The sequence below is a fragment of the Rhinopithecus roxellana genome, chromosome 3 (assembly GCF_007565055.1).
Source record: "Rhinopithecus roxellana isolate Shanxi Qingling chromosome 3, ASM756505v1, whole genome shotgun sequence".
In the NCBI taxonomy this organism is placed as follows: domain Eukaryota; kingdom Metazoa; phylum Chordata; class Mammalia; order Primates; family Cercopithecidae; genus Rhinopithecus; species Rhinopithecus roxellana.
In genome coordinates, this window is record NC_044551.1 from 59,428,996 (window position 1) to 59,455,520 (window position 26,525).

A 26,525-nucleotide genomic window follows, 5' to 3' on the forward strand; every position below is an offset into this window, starting at 1 on the left:
CCTTTCCCTGTTCCTTCCCCTTCTTATGGTTAGAGAGAGGAAGGGGTTTCTTGTCACTGTGACCTTGGCTAGGACTAGGGAGGTATGTTTCCATTTTGTCCAAGTTTTGATGCCTGTTTTATTTATTGAGACATAGAAAAGATGGATAGTACTATAATTGTTATAATTTTAAGTAACTTTTATAGATTATAGATTAGCATAGGAACTACTAGACATTTTATAATATTTTAATGGAAAACAACTGATTTACAAATGAACTTTGATGCAGCATAATGGTAAGTTGCTGTTTATTTACAGTTTAATTTAAAAATATGATTTTACATTATTCAGAATAATACAATTTCTCATTAAAAATGAGAGCTACTAGTGATAAATCTTTAGTTAGATTAGATCTGCTCTTGACTGCTTTTAGCATTCTTTTTTTTTTTTTTTTTTTTTTTTTTTTTTTTTTGAGACGGAGTCTCGCTGTGTCGCCCAGGCTGGAGTGCAGTGGCGCGATCTCGGCTCACTGCAAGCTCCGCCTCCCGGGTTCCCGCCATTCTCCCGCCTCAGCCTCCGAATAGCTGGGACTACAGGCGCCCGCCACCGCGCCCGGCTAGTTTTTTGTATTTTTTTTAGTAGAGACGGGGTTTCTCCGTGTTAGCCAGGAGGGTCTCGATCTCCTGACCTCGTGATCCACCCGCCTCGGCCTCCCAAAGTGCTGGGATTACAGGCTTGAGCCACCGCGCCCGGCCCTGCTTTTAGCATTCTTAATCAGAAAACTACTAGTGGGTAAGATTGACATGAAAATATTTAATGTCACAGTTAAAATGTAATAATTAGTCACTGTCTTTTGACATCTCAGCTGCAGGGTAAGGTTGGAAGCCAAGTGATCAGAGCTTTTTATTATTTATTTATGAGAGTTATACTTAATTTTTTAAAATAAGTTTTTTTGCTTAAGGTTGGAAAGCATTGCTTTGAGGAAAACAAAAGAATTATATTTTTAGCAAAGACAGCTTCAAAAAAATCTTGTAGTAAGACTTTTTATTAAGTATATAGAAGCAAAGGCACTTTAAAAGATTACCCTGTGTGGATATCTGTAAATGGACTAATAATGTTCTCAGTTTTTCAGTTTTGCCTTAACATCTACTCCTTAACCTTCATGGCTCTTAAGTTATTAGTGGTAAAGATTTCAGTAAGCTATGAATTATCTTTTTGTATTAAAAACGTGGTATGTGATTTCTTATCTAGGGTCTTTGGAAAAAAATGAAAAATAATGTATGTTGAACCAAATGAGGCTAAAAAAAATATGTGGAATGAAGACAATTGTATATTATTTTTAAAGCCAAATAGTAGATGAGTAGTTTAAATGGAAATTAGCTATTGAAATTTTGATTTGTAGTGTTGATTAGTATTTTAATCAACATTTTGACTAACTGAAAAATGTGTTTAAAAACAAAAAATGATTTTGTTATTAATGAGGATTATTTGGAGGTTTTTCTGGTTCAGAGCATACCACAAAGCATGGTCTTTTTCTTTTTTCTTTTCTTTTTTTGAGGTGGAATCTCACTCTGTCGCCCAGGCTGGAGTGCGGTGGCGCGATCTTGGCTCACTGCAACCTCTGCCCCCTGGGTTCAATTGATTCTCACACCTCAGCCTCCCGAGTAACTGGGACTACAGGTGCATGTCACCATACCCAGCTAATTTTTGTATTTTTAGTAGAGACAGGTTTCACCACGTTGGCAAGGCTGATCTTGAAATCCTGACCTCAAGTGATCCACCTGCCTCGGCCTCCCAAAGTGCTGGGATTACAGGTGTGAGCCACTGTGCTCGGCCCAACTATATTTCTTTTACTGATAATTGCTCTAACTTAATTTATTAAAACATGACTGTCAAGATGAGTTTTAGCTGTATAAAGGATACTTATGGAAGTTCATTCAGCTTCCTTGGAATACATACATAAAGATACAAAGTTTACATTTATGTTAACTTTTAATGATGATGACTTTGAAAGTTAAGAGTTTTAAACATTTACTTTTTGCTAGAGAATACTCCGCAGTTTTACATACATCATCAGTTTTAATCCTCATGACAGCCCTAAGAGATGTGGGTATGATTCCTAGTCTACTTTATAGAGGAAGAAACTCAGGCTTGGAGAGGTTAAGTGACTAGCCAGAGTTCTCACAGGTAGTGTGTGGCAGAGCTGACTCTCAGAGCCAGATTGTCAGACTCCAAAGCTGTTGAGTCTAATCATTTTGCTATTTAAGTTGTGTGCATCTGTGTTGTTAACATTTTAGTGAGTAGTTAGGATACCTCATTATGAAAAAAATCAAATTCTCAACACACTTTTTCAGTGAGAAAGGGGGCTTAGTCCAAATTAAAATAACAGTTACCTTTCCTGCAATTGAACGTTTCCTGCAGTTAAAGGTTTCTTTTCATACAGGTTGAGACTCACAAATTTGAAAATCTGAAATCCAAAAGGCTTCAAAATCCAAAACTTTTTGAATGCTTTCGTGATGCTCAAAGGAAATGCTCACTGGAGCATTTTGGATTTTTCAGTTGTGTGTTTGGGATGCTCAACCAGTTTTATACATGTGTGTGTATATATATAATGCAGATATTCCAAAATCTCCCAAAATGTGAAATTCAACACACTTTTGGTTCCAAGCATTTCACATAAAGGATACTCAACCAGTAGCTGTGATTATAGTTACACATAATTTTATAACTTGGTATAGTTAAAAAATCAAGGCATTGCAAATCCAGTATTTGATTATATCTAGTTTTAACTTATGATTAATGATTTTTATTTTCCTGTCACAGTAGTGCTGTCATTAGGACTATGCTTCCTTATATATTCTTTTTGTTTGTTGACAAACACTACACAGTCACAGAAACTACTGAACCATGTAACCACTACTCCCTGTCATGATGTGTTATGGTCAGATTACATGCAAGTCAACAGGGAAAAATCTTCTATACTGATTAGAGGCACAAAATGACTAGCAAAAGCCAATCTGAAAATACACGAAATAACTGTTAAATTCTTTGTTTTTATCTCTGTTCTAGACAGTGAAATATCCAGTAAAATTTCCAATAAACGTTGGGATTATGTAACTAAAGTATTATTTAAGAGAAAATTTAAAAATATTGTCAAATACTGTTAGGACAGATTCTAAGTTTTCTTGTTTGAAGGATCGTAAATTCTTAAAAGTTGAAATTCTAAGAATAAGTTTTGATATTCTAACAATTTGTTTTTCTTTAGAAGTAGATCCCATAATAGATCACGTTCAAGACAGAAAGACAGACGAAGATCTAAGAGCCCACATAAAAAACGCTCTAAATCAAGGGAGAGACGGAAGTCAAGGAGTCGTTCGCGTTCACGGTGAGTTTTAGAGAAATTAACAATAATTTTTTTTTCCTCAGAGTTCTATTAGTGCTGAGGGATAATATTTTAATTGGCTTCATTTGTTAAAAATCTGTTGTAGTTTAGGTTTTTAATGAGAGAATTGAAACCTTTTTTATTGTTTTAGTAATCTACTATTGATATTGATTACCATTGATTTGAATCTGATGTCAGTGTGACTCATGAGGTTTCCAAACTACTCACTTCAGCTTGTATAATATTAATAGCTTTATTTAGCAGCTTCTTGTACACCTGAGCTTCATGAAAATGTATATGTAAATGTCTGTAGCTGCTATAAATTGTCTTGTGTTGGTAATTGTTGAAGAGAGAGGTCTTTTTGGAGGAGGTAGAATTATTTTAGTTATGAATTTATTTATTTTTGTTTTTAAAGGGACAAGAGAAAAGACACTCGAGAAAAGATCAAGGAAAAGGAAAGAGTGAAAGAGAAAGACAGGGAAAAGGAGAGAGAGAGGGAAAAGGAACGTGAAAAAGAAAAGGAACGGGGTAAAAACAAAGATAAAGACCGGGACAAGGAACGGGAAAAGGACCGGGAAAAAGACAAGGAAAAGGACAGAGAGAGAGAACGGGAAAAAGAGCATGAAAAGGATCGAGACAAAGAGAAGGAAAAGGAACAGGACAAAGAAAAGGAACGAGAAAAAGACAGATCCAAAGAGATAGATGAAAAAAGAAAGAAGGATAAAAAATCCAGAACACCACCCAGGAGTTATAATGCATCGCGAAGATCTCGTAGTTCCAGCAGGTTTGATGATGCTTAAAATTTTTACAAAAGGATTTGCTGATGACAATTGGAAACAAAAATTTTTACGGAGGGAGAAAAGGTTACTATATGCAAGTGGAACCTGTAAAGTAATATAAAAACATTTTCTCCTAATGTCAGAGTAAACATTTCTCTAGCAGAGTGGAGAAAGAGATGATACTGGACAACATTATTTGAAAAGTTTTAGCTATTCTTTGTAACCACTATTTTAATAGAATAATAATAATTGTTATTTTCTTAGAGGGTGGGATGGCAGGGAAAGGTACTTTTTAAAAAAATGCACAGTAAGAATTTGCCTCTTAGGCTTTTTCCTGGACTTTTCTTGAATGGTGTGATTAATTTTAATATGTAAAATGGTTTCTGAAGTTGCAGTGTTAGCCCTCTTTGTCACCTAAGTTAATTTTTATCCTTATTTTGTTAAGTGTATAACATTTAAATTTTGGTTATGTTTTATTTTGTCAGTTTTAGAGGTTAGAGTTTTTCCTTAGGACTGTGATTTCAGTTTATTAAATAGGTTTACTACCACCAGGTGGCAGCAGGTTGCCATAGTAACAGCTGAACAATGAGAACAACCTTGAGATTTGAGATTATCTAAATCTACATCCTTTACTTCAGATGATACCATGACTATAAATGGAAGTTCCTAACTTGTACTACACTATCTTAAAAATATTAAATATATATTAGCACATTTTTAAAGATATTTTTGAGATGGTTTTTTAATAGAAAATAATTTGAGATAAAGGAATATATGTTTCCCATTTTTAAAACTTGTGCTTTAGTAGTTTATTTTTAATACCAGCCTTTGACTAGATAATAAAAGATAATCGTAGACCTTTATTGTGCACTTACTGTATGCCAGACATCGTGTCAGCAGACTTTTTCATGTCTCACCTTGTTTAATCCTCACAGCAGGCCTGGGAGAAGATTATTATCATCACTGTTTTAAAACATGAGGAAGCTGACGCTCTGTACAAGAAGTATAGTAACCCTTTTAGTTTATTTTAGAGATTAAGTTTGAGAATTCTCTCACTAGTACTTGGTACTTACTTTTAAAGACTGCCTCAGAAGTGTAAAGTTGAAAGCAATAGTATATGTTAAAACAAGGCTGAAAATAAACAGATCACTGCTTTATTTCAGCACGCTGAACCACAAATTGAAGAATTAATGTAACCTAATTTGCTGTGGGTATCAGTTTGAGCCTTGTAACTGCACCTTTACTGCAAAGTGATTTTATTGATTCTGAGTCACACGTGCCTTTGTGTTTCTGTGATTGTTTAGACATTACCTTTCACGCACCAAATACTATTTTAATTCCTTTTTAATAACTTGAATTTACTTTTTCTGATGACATGGGAATATTTAACTTTTTCTTGGGCCATTTTAAGTTGTTTGGTGTAGAGGAAGGTTCAGGTGTTCACATTCATTCCTAAATATATATGTATATATTTTTCGAGACAATGTCTTGCTCTGTCGCCCAGGATGGAGTGCAGTGTCATGATCTCGACTCACTGCAGTCTCCGCCTTCCCTGTTCAAGTGATTCTCGTACCTCAGCCTCCAGAGTAGCTGGGATTACAGGTGTGCACCTCCATGCCTGCTTAATTTTTGTATTTTTAGTAGAGATGGAGTTTCACCATGTTGGTCAGGTTGATCTTGAACTCCTGGCCTGAAGTGATCTGCCCTCTTTGGCCTCCCAAAGTGCTGGGATTACAGGTATGAGTCACCGCACCTGGCTCAAACGTATTCTTCAATAACATCTGGGGCCTTGAGAATAAAAGATGACTGACATTAGTTCATAAAGGCAGCAATTTGGAATGTTTCATGCTTTCAGAAGAGCTTGGTAAAGAGTTACAATTTCTTTCTTTGAATTTTTTTTTTTTTTAGACAGTGTCACTTCATCACTCAGGCTAGAATGCAGTGGTGCGATATCTGCTCGCCGCAACCTCCGCCTCTTCAGTTCAAGCGATTTCTCCTGCCTTAGCTTCCTGAGTAGCTGGGATTACAGGCGTGTACCACTACACTCAGCTAATGTTTGTATTTTTAGTAGAGATGGGATTTCACCAAGTTGGCCAGGCTGGTCTCAAACTCCTGACCTCAGGTGATCCACCCGCCTCAGCCTCCCAAAGTGCTGGAATTACAGACTTGAGCCACTGCGCCAAGCCAAGAGTTACAATTTCTTGTCTTTTAGCTTTTTTCTGCATTTCAGATGTACTGATTTGTTACTAAATGAAAATATTTTAATTGTTCAAAAAATAGTTAATATTTTTATTTCTAACATTGTCTCCTAATTTATACTTTTAAAGAAAATGATATTAAAGAAATTTTTAATGATTAAAAGTTACTGTCAATAAAGGGGATACCAAGAAAAGGAAGGAGAGGACAGTATTTATTGAGCACCTATTCTATGCTTTGTACATTACAGATTTTATCCTAAATCCTCAACAACCTCATAAGACTTGAATTATTAATTGTCTTTATTTTTCAGTTGAAAAAACAGATTAGGTTAAGTAATATGATCCTGGTTATGTAGCTGGGTAAGGTGTGTAACTTTAAGTCTAAATCTCACCAACTCTAGTAGTTAATACTATTTCTTTCTCAAGTAATTGTCTAGCTTGCTATTGTCTATGGGGACTTTCCTCTCCTTATCATCAGGTAGTGGGTATTAGACATCCACTTGTACTGCTTTCTTAACAAATAAGTAAAAGAATTACACTGATCAAGGCAGAGCCATTTTGTGTAATCTTAAAGTCGGGAATACACTGACATTCACATGCTATGAAAAAAGTATTTTTGGTTCTTAGGCTGAGCTGTTAAGAGAATGGCATTGATGTAATGAAATAAGGTATCTAATTTCCGTTTTAGGAAGTGTAATTTTGCAGTGTCTTGGGAATAAAAGTGGAGGAGAGAGTCTTGGGTAGAGGTAGAATTGACTTCTGTTCTCAAAGTTATTGAACTTTGTATTTTAATGTCTATTATATATACCATGTGAGCATTTTTTATTTTAGAAATGAAAAACTTAAAAAATATTTTATTAGTCTCTTAGAATCAGTTTCCTGAGATGGTAAGGATAACATGAATTCCAGAGGATTTGGTTTTTCAGCTATGTGGTCACTGATTATCAGAACTTGTGAGATAGATCATTGGATATGTCCTCATACCATATCCCTTAAATTATAGACCTAGTGAAGTTCCTTGTTCTTGAGTTGAAGTAGTTTAGAATATGTATCATTTGCTAATCTGATAAGCAAAATGGTTAATAATAAAAATGTAATCTATTTTATAATTATTACTGTCATACCTCTCAGATTGTAACTATTTTGCTTAAATCTAAGCAGCTTTTACACTAAATTTTAAATTAATAGAACAACAGTAATGAAATGATAGGAAGTTGGAGGGAAAAACAGTTTCTCTAAAATGATAGTAATGTAAATGCTTTTTAAAGTAGATATTGTTAATAATTGGGTATAGAAAGTTCACATTTTACAAGCCAATTTATGTTTCAGTTCTTGAAAAGGGCCTGTTACTTTATTATAATCCACAGTGGGGCAGCGAGGAGCTAGATACATGACAAAGGATTTGATAAACAAAACATGTTTTAGCTGCTGAGAAAGAACATACTTGAGGCTGGGCGCGGTGGCTCAAGCCTGTAATCCCAGCACTTTGGGAGGCCGAGACGGGCGGATCACGAGGTCAGGAGATCGAGACCATCCCGGCTAACCCTGTGAAACCCCGTCTCTACTAAAAAAAATACAAAAAACTAGCCGGGCGAGGTGGCGGGCGCCTATAGTCCCAGCTACTCGGGAGGCTGAGGCAGGAGAATGGCGTAAACCCAGGAGGCGGAGCTTGCAGTGAGCTGAGATCCAGCCACTGCACTCCAGCCTGGGCCACAGAGCGAGACTCCGCCTCAAAAAAAAAAAAAAAAAAAAAAAAAAAAAAATACTTGAGAGAAACAGAAACACCATTAATATTTTTTCTACTGAAGAAATTGTTCTCAAAAATCACCTGGGAAATGCAAATTATTGCACAATGAGATGCTACCGCATCTGAAATTATAAAACCTTGTAATATTAAATGTTAGACTCTCTGAAATTATAAAACTTGTAATATTAAATATTCAAGGATATGGAACACCCAGAACTCTCACACACTGCCGGTGGGACTGTAAGAAACTGTCAGTTTCTTAAAAAGGTAATATAGTGTACCTACCATACCACCAGCCATTCCACTCCTAGATATTTACCCTAAAGAGTGAAAATATATGCCCACGCAAAGTATCAGCATAATGATTATGGCAGTTTATTCGAAATAGCTCTAAACTGGAAATCACACAAATGTTCATCAATAGGTGAATAAATAAACAAATTGTGGCAAAGCTATGCAATAGAATATTGTTCAGCCATTAAAAAGAATGAATTACTAATATACACATTAATATGAATGAATCTCAAAGTGATTGTGCTAACTGAAAGGAGCCAGATACAAAGAAGCACATACTGTATGCTTGCATTAATATAAAATTCTAGAAACAGCAAACAAATCTGTAACAGCAAAAAGCAGATCAGTAGCTGCCTGTGGCCAGGAATAAAGGGAGGAATGAATGACATAGGGGTACATGAATTTTGGGGTATTTTGGAAATGTTCTATGTCGTGATTGTGGTGGTGATTTCACAATACATATGTTTCTCAAGACTCATTGAATTGTACTCTTTAAATGGATGTAATTAACAATATATAAATTATACATCAATAATGTTAAAAAAAAAAAAAAATCAAGAACTATAAGGCTCCCTTGCCAGGAAATTAAATATTTTCAGGTAAAAAAAAAAAAAAAAAAAAAAGAAATTGTTCAAATAAATGAGGTGAAAATATGAAGTCTTAGATGATGATTTCATCAGTCTGTAGAATTTATGATTCATAATTTGACCCACTCTAAAGTTAGGTAATTGAACATGTTCATAAGGGACATAAGTTTAAACTGGCCTCTAAAAAATACTGTTCATATGAGAATATCAAGGACCCTTTTGCTTTTGTATATTTGAATTGCCCTTTATTTTAATTGCTGTTTTTAAAAATGATGTATTTTTGGCTTTCAGGGAAAGGCGTAGGAGGAGGAGCAGGAGTTCTTCCAGATCACCAAGAACGTCAAAAACCATAAAAAGGAAATCTTCTAGATCTCCGTCCCCTAGGAGGTAAGTTGGAAACTTGTGCTGAAACTAAACAGGAGAAAGCAAGAAATATTTTTAAAAATTTCAAATTTCTCTCTTTATTTTTTAACTTTATATTTTGAATGAATAATACATATGCATCATTCAGAAATTAAAGATAAAAAGTTATATATCAGAAAGTCTTAATTTCCACTCGTGCCCATCTACACTGTCCCCATAAGTAATGACTTCATGAGGTTTTTTTTGTATATGTTTCCAGTTTCATATACAGATAACAAGATGAGCATGTATCATTTTTTTCTAATACAAAAAGTAACACAAAATACACACTGTTGTGCACTTGCTTTTGTCATTTAACTGCCAGGAAGTCTTTTTGTCACTTAACGAGGTCAGAGAGAGCTTCTTCAATTCCTTTTTATAATTGCATAGGCTTCCATTGTATGGCAGTACCTTGGTTATTTAACTAGGATACAGTAGAAGGGTTTTTTTTTAAATTTCTTACCATAAATTATGTAATGCTATAATGAATAACTTTGGACTTAAGTTGTTTTTAGTGTGCATGTGTGTAGGAAAAATCTGAAGAAGTGGCATTGTTAGGTTAGGTAATAAGCATGTTTCTAATTTTTGAGAGATATTTCCAAATTATCCTCTATAAGGGTTTGCAGCAGTTTATAGTCTTAATTATGAGAGAAGTGACCACTTCATACATTTGAAAGCCATTTGTATTTCTTTTTCTGCGAATTGTCTGTATACTCTGCCCATTTTTCTGTTGGCCTTTTTGTTTCCTTTTCTGTTTCCAAGAACTCTTTTATTATAGGGAGTTTATTGTTTAGTGATGTGATTATAAATATCATTCTCAGTTTGCTGTTTCTTTTAAAAAATGGTGAGACTTGATTTTACAAAGGTTTTTCATTTTTAAAATAACGTTCTCTTTTTCTTCTATGACTTCTTATGTGAGTCAAAAACTGATAAAAGGCTTTTCCTATACCAGGATTATGATAGAACTTTTTGTTTTTTCTTGAACTTTTGTGGTTTTATAGATTTATGATGACAAGTCTTCTGTCCAGGAATGTGGTGTATCTGATGAGATTGGGCATGTTCAGGGTGATAATGGCTGTAGACAAGGAATGTGGTATATCTTATTAGGCCATCCTTATTGTTTTCAGGAGTATTTCAGCGTTTGTTTCATACAGGCTTTATGCATTTCTTAATTCCTAGAAATTTTTGTTGTTGCTGTTGGAAATGAGGTATTTTCTTTCATTATGTTTAATTGGAGGTTAGGTTTGTACATAGGAAAGTTATTGATTTTTGTATATTTATTTTTTTAATCCCACTGCCTTACTAATTGGTTATGGTTTTTTAGATGATTTTCTGTGATTTTCCAGCAGAGGGGTCTTTTGTTTATTTGCTTATAGGTTTTTGGCTTTTGTGAGAATAATGGAAGGCTTAGGATACTATAGATGCAGGCCATATTTGTATTTTTGAAACAAATGCTTTACCCAGGAAAGTCAAAACTTGTCTTACGAACTGAAATTACACAAAAAGATACATTCAGAAAATGTCACTCCTGTCTCCATTCCGTCTGCCTTGTTCCCATTCACCCTGTGTAATTGACCAATCATTTGATTGTCTTTTGTTTCTCTTTGCAAAATGAGGCAGATGCCTATTCATTTGGTTTTATTTTCTCCTTATTGCAGTACATAAACAAATCTTGAATATTCCAAAACTATTAAATAGGCTATACCAAACAGTGTTTTATGAGAACGTATGGTGCCTCTGCCAAAATGACTTGTGTATCCTTAAGAAACTAACTGGGGTAAGGGTGGAGTGGGTCAGGTTGTAGGACTCATTTATGTTACTTTGCAAACCAGCTTACTGTTAATGCTTATTAACAATGCATTATTTTAGATAATCCAGTGTTAGAAAAGGATATCTTGTCAAGAATATAATCGATCTTCAGTTGCTTAGAATTTAACTGACATATCAATATTCTTATAGCAGAAATAAGAAGGATAAAAAGAGAGAAAAAGAAAGGGACCACATCAGTGAAAGAAGAGAGAGAGAACGTTCAACGTCTATGAGAAAGAGTTCTAATGATAGAGATGGGAAAGAGAAGTTGGAGAAGAACAGTACTTCACTTAAAGTAAGCCGTAGTCATTCGGTGTTTGGCACTTGAGATTGTTCTTTATTGCGTACAAATGGTTTTAGACTGAAAGCTCTTTGGGGAACAGTGTCTTGTACATTGTTGGCATTTTAAAATATTTAAAATATTTAATTGGTAATTAAAAAAACTAAATGTTGAAGAGATAAGAGCCAATTAAAACTAAAATAAAACTAAATTAAATCATAATGTGGCATGCAATAAGAAAAATTTAAGAAATCAACAGTAACAAATGTATTTGATTTTATATAGATAGTATTTCTGCCTGATGCCATTTTCCTCAATTTATGTTTTAACAAATTTGAAAAGACTGTGTGTGGTTAACATTACGTTTATTGTGTTAGAATACCTAATGGAAAACCACATTCCACCAAGTGAGCTTTTTTGTCACTTGGATAAATAAGTAGTTGTGAATTAAGTTACTTACACTGGTAAAGTATATTTGTATTTTGAAACTATGAATTTTGGAACATCTATCTTATAGTATTATGTACTATAATACTGATAAGAGGATTATCATCATCATCAATAACATTGATAACATTTATTAAGCATTTACGATGTTCCAGGCACTGTTTGTTCTTATTTAATTCTTGTTTAAATTGAGGGTAGAAATTGGAGTGTTGTTGAACAGCCTTTTCCAGGAGGCATAATGACTTCCTTTTCTACATTTCCTTATTTTTGCTGCATTGGTTTCCAGATTAAAAATATATCCTGGCATCCTTGGAATTTATTTCACTCTTTCAATAGATCTGTCTCACTTTTTCAAGTCTGTCAGCAACATTTATTGAGCACTTGCTTAAAATTTCTTTTCACCAATTCTAATTTAATTTCCATGGATTGTCCATCTTTTATGAGAATACAAAGGGGAAATTGATAGTGTTTGCGTATTCTTTACATGTGAAAACGTAATGGGAGAAAATAATACCCAGTTTTTCTAATTTGCAAAAGATAAAGTTTCACATTTTTGTCGTAATAGGAGGCAGTTCTTGAGGAAAATATTAAATGCATACGTTAATTACTCTTTGTAGGAGAAGGAGCACAATAAAGAACCAGATTCAAGTGTGAGCAAAGAAGTAGATGACAAGGATGCACCAAGGACTGAGGAAAACAAAGTACAGCACAATGGAAATTGTCAGCTGAGTGAAGAAAACCTCTCTACCAAAACAGAAGCAGTATAAGACCGACAAGTGTACCTCTGCACTCAATGCTGGAATCAAATCCAAAGCTTTTAATTCTGTCAACAAGATGTAAACAGGAAAGAAGTCTATTTGAGCGTAAAGATAGGATCTAACAGCTTTTCCAGTTGTTAGATGACTTTGTGTCCATGTTGTTATTGAGTAAGAAAATAAAGCATGGACATCATGAAAATAACAGATGTTACCCAAACTTATCTTCTAAAAATCTGTGTATTTCCATGGTGGCTGACACACTTGTCATGTGATTTGTTAGTGTTTGCCAAGAACCATTGCAAATAAATTGAACATCAAAGATCCAAGTTTGTACTATCCCTAAAGACTGGAGATAAGCATTGGAGGCTCTTTTAAAAAATGCTAGTTACTGAATTTTGTATTGTTTTACTTTTTTTTAATTTCAGTATATACAGTTTGATGATGTGCTTGAAATTGGTGCAAATATATACACACCCTTGTAAGTGCAAAGTATGTAAGAAGTTTTAACATTTACTTCACAGGACTTAAATGGTGATTGTGTTAAATTCTCACTATTGTGTTTTCTTTGGCTCACTGTTTAGGACAGTTTTTCTTTAAAATAGTTTTGCAGATTAAAATTGCTTAAATAAGTGGATTCAAAAACTGACAATGCATGCTACTGTTCTCTTTCAAAAGGAAGAGCAACTGTGTTGAATACTAATAATGATGAATTAGTATTCAGTGTTTAGAATCATTGGGTCTACCTGCAAAATGAACATTTCTTTTTAAATTTTCTTGACATTTCCAAGCTTATTATGAATAATATTGCAGTGTGTCTTGTCAGCTGTAGGTGGCAAAGGTGCCCTTATAAAAAGGAAACTGGCTTTTCAAAATGGGCTATGGGAGCACAAGCTGAAGCTTTAGTGCCTTCTACAATGTGGTATACTGTTTTCTAGAATTTTATATGTGCTAGTCATTCTCAATTCATATGGAATCTAGATGGATATTTCATTCATACCTGTAGAGAAGTGTTTAAGTGGTATGTCAGAACAGCTTCTTACTGATTTCACCTAATATGAGAAGGAAGTCCTGTTTTCAAGAATGACATTAGAGTCATGCAGCTTTGGGACCATCAGTTTTATACTGTGATAATTGAAAATGAAACATGTTCTTATTTTCCTTAAATAGAAGGAAACCCTTTAGTTCTCTACATTGGATGGCCTTATTACCTCTCAATCATCTTTTCATAAATGATGTGCAGAAATTGTACTTAAGGACTTAGGAGTATATGGGAGGTTATTGGTTTTATGTTTAAGGATATGTTTACTTGAGTTTAAGATACAGTTCATCCATCATTCTTAGGCTCACTTTTTACAGAAAGTATGCAAACAGTGAAGTGACAACACTGCTAATGTTTTTCCCCAGTACTAGAACTTGTGGTTTCTGAACTCATTATTACTATATTTTCAAAAAAGTAATACCTTTTAATTAGTGTATTAAAAAATTAAGTATAATTATTTTAATGCAATCTAATACAATCAGATTACTCAGTTGCCTTACCTCATGGGAAGAGTTACTTTTCTAGATCTAAAAAGCTGAATAGCATGTTTGTTACTTGGTTTCAACTAGAGTTTTCTTTTAATGTTAGTAAGATTGAAACTTTAGTATTTGGTGGGGAATGGAAAGAGTTGCCCTTATTGCAAGTAATGAAGCCTGATTTGATTATGAAGCTGCTTAATCACTCTTCATGTGTTCAGAATTACTGTTTTTTTGTTTGTTTTTCCTTTTTGTCACTGTGTACATTAAAATTTTGGAAGATGCTTTACTATGTAAAGTATAGATGGTCATTTTAATCATTCAGCCACATATGGTTGGCTGGTAAACAGCTTATTCTGATATAAGAATGCTTGGGTGCATATGGAAAGATTGTGAAAGAGTGTGTCTTGCATCAACAGCTGTCTTATTTATGATATATAAGTAGAAATAGAGCAAATGTTGAAATCTGTTATTTTTAGTACCATTTCTTTAATAAAGCTAAGTATTTTAGAGGAAAATACTTGTTTATGCATTTCAAAAAAGCATTTCAGTTTTATCCTGCTCGTTTTAGTTGGCATTGAGATTGTTGTGACGTGCAGAGTGTGTGTTTGTGTGGTGTCTATAAAACAAGTCATTTAAGCTATGAGTGTTTTCTTGTACTCTGGACCTATTACATATTTTTTTATGTTGGTAATATTTAATTTGGTTCCTGCTGCTAATTATTTTCTTCGCTGATATTTATTCAGCTTTAAAATAATCTTACTATAATCTTGAAACACTGATTTGTAAAAACTAAGAATGAGTAGGAATACAAGAGATCTGGAAAAACAAATCAGATTGTTATTGGGGTTTAACATTTTCTTACTTGGGCTTATGGAAGCAAGGCATTCTAGGGTCTAGAGGGATGTGTGTGTGTCCATGTGTGCGTATGCGCACGTGTGTATCTGCTTGAGACATACTTTCTCTGTTGACTTAAAAGAGCTCATATTTTCATTTGTTTATTTTCTTTCAGGGTATTTTGTTTTTTTCTTTAAGACTTCTTTTTTTAAATCCCAGGTAGATGTTGTCAGATAAACTTGAGGTAAGGCCAAGAAGACAGACATTTTATACTTGATACTTTCTGTAATTATCTTTTTTAGCTTGATTACATAGAGTACACTCTGTTCCTTAAGTTGTAGTTGCTATTTGTCATTGTAGACAAATTCTGTTGCCTTTCAGCAACGTATACTGAGCTAGTATCATAAGATGGTGCATCAGTTCATAAGCTAGTGCATCGGTTTTGTGTCAAAACTTTCAAATCCTGAAGTTCTGCAGTTACTGTTTTAGTTATTTTCTATCCAATTAGCTTATAATTGCAAACACTAGTCAGCTTGTGATCTCTGTGTTTCAAGTTCTTTTCTTCAAGAGGTTCAGTACCTACTATGTTGATCTTTGGCAGTGCCAGAGGCTTAAATTTTGTCATGCTCAATTAAAAATAAACACTGGCATTTATAACGAAAAGGTTTTTTTTTTGCCGGCGGGGGCAGGGGGTGGTCCAAGAGAATTTATTTTGTAATAGTAATAATTTTCAAGACCTTCAGTCATTCCTATGTCTATGTTGCTATCTTTATTTTAAAACTTAGAATCCTGATCTAACTCCCCTCTCAAGTGAAGATACTGTGTAGATTCAAGAGTTATAATGTAGAGTAATAGGCCTTTAAGTTTTTTAAATCTTATTAGAAATAAAGAGCATGATTTAATTATTGTTGAATTAGCAATTAAAATGAATCCCTTTGGAGGGATGGCATTGAGTAACTTATAATTTCAGTGAATCATTTATGTTTTCATTGGAACACAGTATCTGATTTTAACTGGGTGCATTATGAAGTAGAGCCATTCCTACGAAGTAAATGTGCAGTGCCCATGTGTTTCTTGTGTTTAAATATTTTTTATTTTCACTACATACATATTATTTTCTCATGTTTATTTACTAATGTAATTTTCACTTAAAATTAGATTATTTTCAAATTTTAAAAGCTAGTGCTCTTAAAAGCTAAATTATATTTCTGGAAGCAGGAGTTTAGTATAAATGTAATAAAATTTTAAAATAAAATTGACTTCCCTACTTAGTCTTGGGTTTGTGGGTGAATTTGTTTTTAGTACACTTTTATTGGTGGTTTTGCATGAAGAGTAATACATTTTTATTATTACTTTTCTTTTTGAGACAGGGTCTCAGTTGTCACCCAGGCTGGAGTGCAGTGACATGATCATGGCTCACTGCAATCTTGACCTTTCTGGGCATGGATGATCCTCTCATCTAAGCCTCTCGAGTAGCTGGGACCACAGACGTGTCACCGTGCCCAGCTAATTTTAGAATTTTTTGTAGAGACAGAGTCTTGCCATGTTGCCTAGACTGGTCTCAAACTCCCAGGCTCAAACAATCCGTCTGCCTCAGCCTTCCAAAGTGCTGAGATTACAGGTGTGAGGCACTGCACCTGGCAATACATTATTTTAAAAGTAAACGCGAAGCCATTTATGACTTTGGTTATATTCAGTCAGTTGGATTTAGTAACTACTAACTAGCTTTCTTCCATTCTAATGTACTTTTATAGTTTCTAGCAATTAGTTTGTTACAATTAGCTTATATCAGATATAACATTTCTTAATATGTTTATAAAAGGTTTTAAGTCTGTTGCCTGATTTTTAAATTTATATCTAGTTAACATTTTAATTTTAAAAATTGCCAACTTTTGGGAGATTTCACATATTTTACCTCTAAATTTTATTTTTCCAGGATTGGTATGGAGGAGTAGTACCTTGTATTCTTGGTTTATTTTTATTTGCTAGACATAATTTCATAACTATATATGTAAGTATAAACTCATAAAAATAGCACTGAAAGAATAGGTTGATTTCAACCATTTTGAGGGTACTGGTAGGTAACACACTGTTGGGGAATAAACTAAAGAATTTCTGATTTCTACAATAGATTTAAGTATGAAATTTGAGTATACTGTGTAGCTGTGTAGATCAACTTAATGCTTAAAAAATTACCTCCTTAATGATTAGGTTAATAGAACAGTGTTAGATTATCAAGGGAAGAGTTTGGAATGTAAACATAAACATGCTGCATAGGTGGTGTTTATTTGTGAGTAGGACTACTTTTAAATGGTACTAGTAAAGATTTATCAAATGATGCTGCTATTATGTTGCTATATTTTTAATAAAATGAAAATCTTAAAATCTTGCCACTGTTGAGTAGTAATTTCAACTATTTCTGGAACAGTTATTTGCATATTTACATCTTATTTCTGTAACTGAAAGGGGATAATAGGCTTTTCCAGGGTTCAAGATTACTACCAAAAATGGAAGGTTTTGCATACTGGGCAATCTTCGTGTTCTGTGGCAGTTAACTCTAGTCAAGGCTTTTCATATTAAACATTTTGCAGTACCCAAGTAAGTGATAGCTGCTCTCTGAATCTCCCTTCCCCCCAGCCCCCACAAATTCAGCATCTTGCTAGGATATTTGTACAATGAAAACTATCACTTAGTCTTTTAACAGCAAGTGGAATGCCTTCTCCCATTTATAACAGGTGTAACTCTCCATTTGGTGAAAGAGCTGTGTGCTCAGGGTCGTCACTTAGGTAAGACAGCCTGTTAGCCTATTAGTCTAAAAAAGAAATTACCTGTTAGATAAATTTAGAATCCTACATGACCTGTTGGCTTAGCTGGCCTAGAGATGTTGAGGCTATGTATATTGATTTATCTACATAGGCTAGCTAGCTTAGCTGCCTTCTGTGGCTAAAGGACATGAGCCATTTTGGTTTTCTTTTCTCTTTTTTTCTTTTCTTTTTCTTTTTCTTTTTTCTTTTTTTTTTTTTTTGAGACAGAATCTTGCTCTCTTGCCCAGGCTGGAATGCAGTGGTACTGTCTCAGCTCACTGCAACCTGCACCTTCCAGGCTCAAGTAATTCTCGTTCCTCAGCCTCCTGAGTAGCTGGAACTACAGGCGCCCACCACCACGCCCAGCTAATTTTTGTATTTTTAGTGGAGATGGGGTTTTACCATGTTTCCCAGGCTGGTCTCAAACTTAATGGCCTCAAGTGAGCCTCCCACCTTGGCCTCCCAAAGTGCTGGGATTACAGATGTGAGCCACCGTGCCCAGCTGCCATTTTGGTTTTCAGATGTGTTAAACTGCATGTGTAGGGGTGGGAGAGCAGAGGCCTTTAAAATGCACCTCTTGCTGGTAGTGGGTTTGGGTTTGTGTGTGTGGCCTTCTCCACAGGGCTTCTTAAAAGCAATGCCAGGTTGTAATAGGAGCTGCTTTGAACAGCAGACTTCTACCAAATCATAATTACTTAAGAGTACCATTATAGTAATTTAGTTTTTATAATTATCATTTTCTTACCTTGGGAAGAACATCCTAAGATTTGCAGAAAAGTATCTTTTAAAAAGTATACTACCGTATATAATGTAGTAATAGCCACAATTGACGATGAGAGGTGGTAAATGAAATAAATTATATAGGCATGACCTTCAGTACCATGTTTCCCTCTCTCTTGAGCTTCAGTCACCTTTTCAACTATCTGACACTAAGAACTCACTGAATATCAGCTATTACAGTACTGGGTATCTTGCTAGAACTCTAAACTCATCTCATTCCAAATAAAACATTGAATTTCCAATCCCAAGTGTATGCCTATACTGTTTATTGTCTTTCACCAGCACTACCATTTTTCTAATTCCACATTGCCATCATTACAGGCATACGTCTTTTTTTTTTAGATGCAGTCTCACTCTGTTTCCAAGGATAGAGTGCAGTGTGCAGTGGTGCAACCTTGGCTCACTGCAACCTCTACCTCTTAGGCTCAAGCGATTCTCCTGCCTCAGTCTCCCGAGTGGCTGGGATTATCACCATGCCCGGCTAATTTTTGTATTTTTAGTAGAGATGGGGTTTCGCCAAGTTGACCAGGCTGGTCTCGAACTCCTGACCTCTGGTGATACACCCACGTTGGCCTCATACTGGGATTTAAGGCATGAGTCACTGGGCCCGGCCACATACTTCATCTTGATGGCACTTTGCAGATACTGTATTTTTACAAATTAAAGGTTTGTGACAACCCTGCATCTGACAAGTCTGTGGGCACTGTTTTTCCAATAGCGTGTGCTGACTTGGTGTCTCTGTCACGTTTTGGTAATTCATGCAGTGTTTCAAACTTTTTCTTATGGTGATCTGTGGTCATTGATCTTTGATCTTACTATTGTAATTGATTTGGGACTCCACAAACCATGCCCATATAAGATAGCAAAATAATTGAGAAACGTTTGTGTTCTGACTGCTCCACTGACCGGCAGTTCTGTCTCCCCCTCCTCAGGTCTCCTGTTCCCTGAAACACAGCATTATCAAAATTAAGCCAATTGATAATCTTATCATGGCCTCTTAAGTTTTCAAGGAAAGGACAAAATTTCGTGTCTCACTTGAAAGCTAGAAATGATCAAGCTTACTGAGGAAAGAATGTTGAAAGCCCAGATAGGCTGAAAGCTAAGCCTCTTGTACAATGCAGTGAGCCAGGCATGAAAGCCGAGTTTGAATTTAAAGAAGTTAAAGGAAATTGGAAGTACTACTTCTAATTTGGTGAAGACATGAATGATAAGAAAGCAAAACAGCTGTATTGCTGTTTTTGGTGGTCTGGATAGAAGATCAAACCAGCCATAATATTTGTTTAAGCCAAAGCCTAATCTAGAGCAAAGCTTCAACTCTCTTCAATTCTGTGAGGGCTGAGAGGTGAAGAAGCTGCAGAAGAAAAGTTGGAAGCCAGCAGAAGTTAGTTCACGAGGTTAAAGGGAAGAAGTTATCTCTAACAACTGTAAAATGAAGCAGCAAGTGCTGATGTAAGAAGCTGCAGCAAGTTATCTAGAAGTAGATTTTCTAGAAGCTAAGGTCATTGATGAAGGTGGCTACATGAAACAACAGATTTTCAATGTAGATGAAACAGCCTTGTATTGGAAGAAGATGCCACCTGGGACTTCCATAGCTAGAGAGAAGTTAATGCCTGGCTGCAGAGCTTCAAAGCACAGGCTGACTCCTATTAGGAGCTAGTGCAGCTGGTGACTTGAAGTTGAAGCCAATGCTAATTTATCATTCTGAAAATCCTAGAGTCCTTAAGAATTGTGCTGAATCTATTCTGCCTGTGCTTTATAAATGGCATAAGGCCTAGATAACAACACATCTCTTTACAGCATGATTTACTATTTTAAATACAGTTTTGAGACCTATTGCTCAAAAAAAAAAAATTCCTTTCAGAATATTACTATTCCTTGACAATCTCCTGGTTGCCCAAGAGCTCTGATGGAAATGTACAAGGAGATTAATGCTTTCATGCCTGTACAAACAATATTCATTCTGTAGCCCATGGATCAAGGAGTAATTTTGACTTTTTAGTCTTATTATTTAAGAAATACATTTCCTAAGGCTATAGCTGTCATAGATTGCGATTCCTCCAATGGATCTGGGCAAAGTACATTGGAAACCTAGGAAAGAGTTACCATTCCAGATGCCATTAACATTTGTGATTCATGGGAGGAGAATAAAACATCAACATGAGGCCAGGCGGGGTGGTTCACGCCTGTAATCCTAGCATGTTGGGAGGCTGAGGTGGGTGTATCAGTTGAGGTCAGGAGTTTGAGACCAGCCTGGCCAACATGGCAAAAGCCCATCTCTACTAAAATTCAAAAATTAGCCAGACGTGGCGGGTGCATGCCTGTAATCCTAGCTACCCAGGAGGCTGAGGCATGAGAATTGCTTTAGCTTGGGAGGTGGAGGTTGCAGTGAGCTGTGATTGTGCCATTACACTCCAGCCTGGGCAACAGAGGGAAACTGTCTCAAAAAAAAAAAAAAAAATCAACATCAACAAGAGCTTGGAAGAAGTTGCTTCCAACCCACATGGATGACTTTGAGGGGCTTAAGACTTCATTGACGGACTTCACTGCAGATGTAGAAACAGCATGAGAACTAGAATTAGAAGTGGAGCCTGAAGATGTGACTGAATTGCTGCAATTTCATGATAAAACTTGAAGAGATGAAGAGTTGCTTCTTATGGATGAGCAAAGAAATTCGCTCCTTGAGATGTAATCTACTCCTGGTGAAGATGCTATGAATGTTGTTGAAATGACCACAAAGGATTTACAATATTAATTAAACTTAATTGATAAAGCAGTGGCAGGGTTTGAAAGGATTGACTCTGATTTTAAAAGTACTACATGGGTAAAATGCTGTCAGACAGCATCACATGCTACAGAGAAATCTGAAAGGAAGAATCAATCAGTGTGGCAAACTTTATTATTTTAAGAAATTGCTACAGCTACCTCAGCCTTCACCAATCACTACCCTGACTTATTAGCAGTTATCAACATCAAGGCAAGACCCTCTACTAGCAAAAAGATTATGACCCACTGAAAGCTTAGACAATCACTAGCATTTTTTAGCAGTATTTTAAATTAAGATATGTATACTTTTTTAGATATAGTGGTATTGCACACTCAATAGGCCATAGTTATAAAACATAACTTTTATATGCACTGGGAAACCAAAGAATTTATGTGACTTGCTTTATTGTGATACTCACTTTATTATGGTGGCCTGGAACTGAACCCCTAATATTCCTGAGAATGCTTGCAACTTCCATCTTGTCCCCACCCTCAGTCACATCTGCTAAGTCCTCCCAATTCTGCATTTCCTCTGGAATATCTTAAGTATGCCCTTGTATGATTTTAGTTACATGGAGTAGAATCACTCTAGCAGAAAAGTAACTGTAGTATTAGAATTGCCGTTCTCCTTTTAGTCTGTTTCTGTAGCCTACGAATTGGTCTTCCAACCCCAGACCTTTTTCAAATTCATTTCAACGTATGTTGCTACTTGATTAAATGTATTTAAACTGGTCTGAGGTTTTTTGTATAAGGGTCATGCTTGCCTAATAGAATGAGTTGGAAAGTAATTCCCTTCTCTTCACTTTTCTGAAGGAATTTGTGTCAAATTATTAGGCAGAATACCTCAAAAAAGCCAACCTGAGCCTGGAATAGCCTTTCACACTACAAATTCAATGTTAAAACTAGATTTAGAGTTATTCATGCTATTTATTCTTAGGGTTTATTTGTTCTGTTTTGTTTTGTTTTAGAGTTGGGTTCTCACTATGTGGCCCAGGCTGGTCTCAAACTCCTGAGCTCAAGAGATCCTCCTCCTTCTGCCTCCTGAGTAGCTGGGACTACATGCACACATCCCCATGCTTGGCCTTGTTTATTTATTCTTAAATGAGCATTGATGTTGTGTATCTTTAATGAAATTTGTCTATTTTATCTAAGTTGTCAACTTTATTGCCATGAAGTTATTCATGATACTTCCTTATTACCTTTTAAAACATGTAAGATCTATACTGATGTCCTCTCTCACTCGTAATATTGTTAACTTGTGTCTTCCTCTCTTTTTATTCTGATCAATCTAGCTAGAGGTTGATCAATTTATTTTTCTCAAATAATCAGATTTCACTGTCATCAATTTTTCTTTTTTAGTTCACTGATTTCTGCTCTTTATTATTTATTTTCTTTTTCTTCTTTTGGATTTAGTTTGCCCTCTTTTTCTAGTTTAAAGCGTGAACTGGAGTCATTGACTTCAGACCTTTCTTTTCTAATATATGTATTTAGTGCTATACATTTCCTTCAAAGCACTGCTTTAGCTGTATTCTAACAAATTTTGCTATGTTGTATTTTCATTTTCATTGAGTTCAAAATACTTCATAATTTTCTCTTAGATTTTTGTCTTTGATCCATGGGTTATTGAAATGTGTGTTAATTAGTGTGCAAATATTTGGGAATTTTCAAAGATCTTTCTGTAACTGATTTCATCATGGTTAGGACACATCATTTGTATGATTTAATTACTTTGAAATTGTCTAAGACAGTTTTTACGGTCCACAAATAATCCACTGTGGTGTTTTGCAAGCACTTGAATGTGTCTTGCTTTCATTGAGTGAAGTAATCTATAATGCCAATTAGGTCATGTTGCTTGATAATGCTGTTCAAATCTTCTATATACTTAATAATTTTCAGTCTGCTTTTTCTATCAATTCAAAGTCTTGAAATTTCCAATTGGATTGTGGATTGTTTATTTCTTTTAGTTTGGTTTCTTTTTAATTTTTAATATTTGTGGGGTTCATAGTAGGTGTATATATTTATGGGGTATATGAGATGTTTTGATGTAGGCATACAATGTGTAATAATCACATCAGAGTAAATAGGGTATCCATTCCCTCAAGCATTTATCCTTTGTGTTACAAACAATTCAGATATACTCTTTTACTTATTTAAAAATGTACAATTAAATTATTATTGACTATAGTGACTTGTGCTATCAAATACTAGATCTTATTCATTCTTTCTGTTTTTTTTTTTTTTTGTACCCATTAACCATCCCCACACTTCCCCTTTACCCACCTGATTACCTTTCCCAGCCTCTGGTAACCATCCTTCTACTTTCTATCTTCATGAGTTCAATTGCTTTTATTTTTAGCTTCCACAAACAAGTGAGAACATGTGAAGCTTGTCCTTCCTTCCTTCCTTCCTTCCTTCCTTCCTTCCTTCCTTCCTTCCTTCCTTCCTTCCTTCCTTCCTTCCTTCCTTCCTTCCTTCCTTCCTTCCTTCCTTCCTTCCTTCCTTCCTTCCTTCCTTCTTTCTTTCTTTCTTTCTTTCTTTCTTTCTTTCTTTCTTTCTTTCTTTCTTTCTTTCTTTCTTTCTTTCTTTCTTTCTTTCTTTCTTTCTTTCTTTCTTTCTTTCTTTTGAGATGGAGTCTCACTCTGTTGCCCAGGTTGGAGTGCAGTGGTGCAATCTCAGCTAACTGCAACCTCTGCCTCCCAGGTTGAAGCAATTCTTCTGCCTTAGCCTCCTGAGTAGCTGGGATTACAGGCACTGCCACCATACCCAGCTAATTTTTGTGTTTTTAGTAGAGATAGGGTTTCACCATGTTGGCCAGGCTGGTCTTGAACTCCTGAACTCAGGTGATCCACCTGCCTCAGCCTCCCAAAGTGCTGGGATTAGAGGTGTGAGCCACCACACCCGACCGGAAGCCTGTCGTTCTATGCCTGACTTATTTCACTTAACGTAATGATCTCCAGTTCCTTCTATGTTACAAATGACGGGATCTCATTCTTTTTATGAATGAATGTACTCCATTGTGTATATATGTACCACATTTTCTTTATCCATTAGTCTCTTGATGGACACTTAGGTTGTTTCCAAATCTTGGCTATTGTGAATAATGCTGCAATAAACATGGGAATGCAGGTATCTCTTCAATATACTGATTTCTTTTCTTTTGGGTACATACCTAGCAGTGGGATTGCTGGATAATATGGTAGCTCTATTTTTAGGTTTTTTTTTTTTTTTTTTTTTTTTTTTTTTTTCTGGATGGAGTCTTGCTCTGTCACCCAGGCTCGAGTGCAGTGGCGTGATCTCGGCTCACTGCAACCTCCTCCTCCCAGGTTCAATTGATTCTCCTCCCTCAGCCTGTCAAGCAGCTGGGACTATAGGCAAGTGCTACCACACCTGACTAATTTTTGTATTTTTGGTAAAGACAGGGTTTCGACATGTTAGGCAGGCTAGTCTCAAGCTCCTGACCTCAGGCGATCCACCTGCCTTGGCCTCCTAAAGTACTGGGGTTATAGGCATGAGCCACTATTTTTAGGTTTTTGAGGAACCTCCACACTGTTCTCCCTAGTGATGGTACTAATTTAAACTTCCACCAACAGCGTATGAGGGTTCCCGTTTCTCCACATCCTCACCAGCATTTGTAACTGCCTGTCTTTTGGATAAAAGCCATTTTAACTGGGGCGAGATGAAATCTCATTGTAGGTTTGATTTGCATTTCTCTGATGATCAATGATGTTGAGTACTTTCCTTTCGTTCTTTTTTTTAAAAATTACATCACAGTTCTGTAGGTCAGAGTTAAAGAAGGCTTGCCTGGGTTCTCTGCTTAAGGTCCCACAAGGCTGAAGTCAAGATGTCAGATAAGGTAGGCTCTTATCTGGAGGCTCTGGGGATGAATCCAGTTCCATGCCCATTTAGGTTTGGGACAGATTTCAATTCCCACATCTTTCCTAGTTGTCAGCTGAGAACTGTTTTCAGCTTCTAAAGGTTACTCACCTTCTTCTCAAATTCCCCTCTTCCAGTTTCGAGCCAACAGCTTACATCAGATTCTTCTCATGCTTAGAATCTATCTGACTTCCTTTTCTGCCACTGGCCAGAGAAAATTGTCTTTTAATGGGGTCATGTGATTTAATTGGTCCCAACTGGATAATCTCTTCTGTGATTAACCCAAAGTCAACTGATTTAGTAACATTAATTACATCTAAAAAAAATTCCCTTTTTGCCATGTAACATAACATAATCATGGGAATGGCAACTAACCATATTCGTAATTCAAAGAGAGGAGAACATACAAAGGCAAGGGTCATTGGGGGGTCATTCTTAGAATTCTGCCTACCACAAGTGAGGAAGTGGGAGGACTCAGGTGACTCTTGAGATTTATAGTGACGGTATGTGGGTGGATGATGGGGCCACTCAGTGAGGTAGGGAAATCCAGGGCAAGAAGTAGGGTCATTCATTCATTGACAGGATCTTGCTCTGTCACCCAGGTGGAAGAAGGGCAGTGGCATGATCCTAGCTCACAGCAGCTTCGAACTCTGGGGCTCAAGTGATCCTTTTGCTTCAGCCTCCCAAGTAGCTGGGACTACAAGCATGTCCCACCACACCTGGCTATGGGGTTTAGATGTACTGAACTTGGGGTACCTTGCTACATCTAAGTGGAGACTCCAGAAGGTAGTGGTAGATATAGACCTGGAGCTCAGGAGAGAGGTCTGGGCTAGAGATACAGATTTGGGAGTAATCTTCAAACAATGATAGTTAAAATCAGGCAAGTAGATGAGCTCACCAAGAGTGCATGTGAGAAACTGTTCGAGTAAAAGACCCTGTAGACATTTGCATTAAATGGATGGGTAGGAATAGGAACCTGGGAATTTTTAGAGAGAACCGTGGAGAACTAGATGAAGATGCATTCAGAGAACGCTAAAAGTCAGTTGTGGGCAGCTGTGTCAAATGTAGCACACAGGGTCTATTTCAAATAAAGATTTAGGATAGTAAATCAACCAAATCCAGATGATTCAAATAGTCCTCATTGCTGGGAACAGAAAGCAAAATGTTGAGCACCTTTTCATACACCCGTTTGTCATTTGTATATCTTCTTTTGAGAAATGTCTGTTCAGATCTTCCACCCATTTTTAAATTGGATTATTAGATTTCTTTTTCCTATAGAGTTGTTTGAGCT

General features: G+C 35.8%; 1 protein-coding gene across 9 annotated transcripts in view; it reads left to right on the forward strand.

Annotated features, from left to right (window-relative positions):
- The window catches only part of SREK1 (splicing regulatory glutamic acid and lysine rich protein 1), a 39,740-nt gene extending 23,455 nt beyond the window's left edge, over positions 1–16,285 (forward strand). For 4 of the 9 annotated variants that reach the window (XM_010367720.2, XM_030927171.1, XM_010367719.2 and 1 more), the window contains 5 exons: positions 3,245–3,364; positions 3,777–4,145; positions 9,258–9,353; positions 11,328–11,472; positions 12,522–16,285. In XM_010367720.2, coding sequence (XP_010366022.1) covers positions 3,245–3,364; positions 3,777–4,145; positions 9,258–9,353; positions 11,328–11,472; positions 12,522–12,671 — 880 coding nt within the window. In that variant the 3' untranslated portion in view covers positions 12,672–16,285. The remainder of the gene's footprint in view (positions 1–3,244; positions 3,365–3,776; positions 4,146–9,257; positions 9,354–11,327; positions 11,473–12,521) is intronic. The other 5 variants (XM_010367721.2, XM_030927167.1, XM_030927172.1 and 2 more) reach the window with 3 other exon arrangements.
- Positions 16,286–26,525: the final 10,240 nt, after the last annotated feature.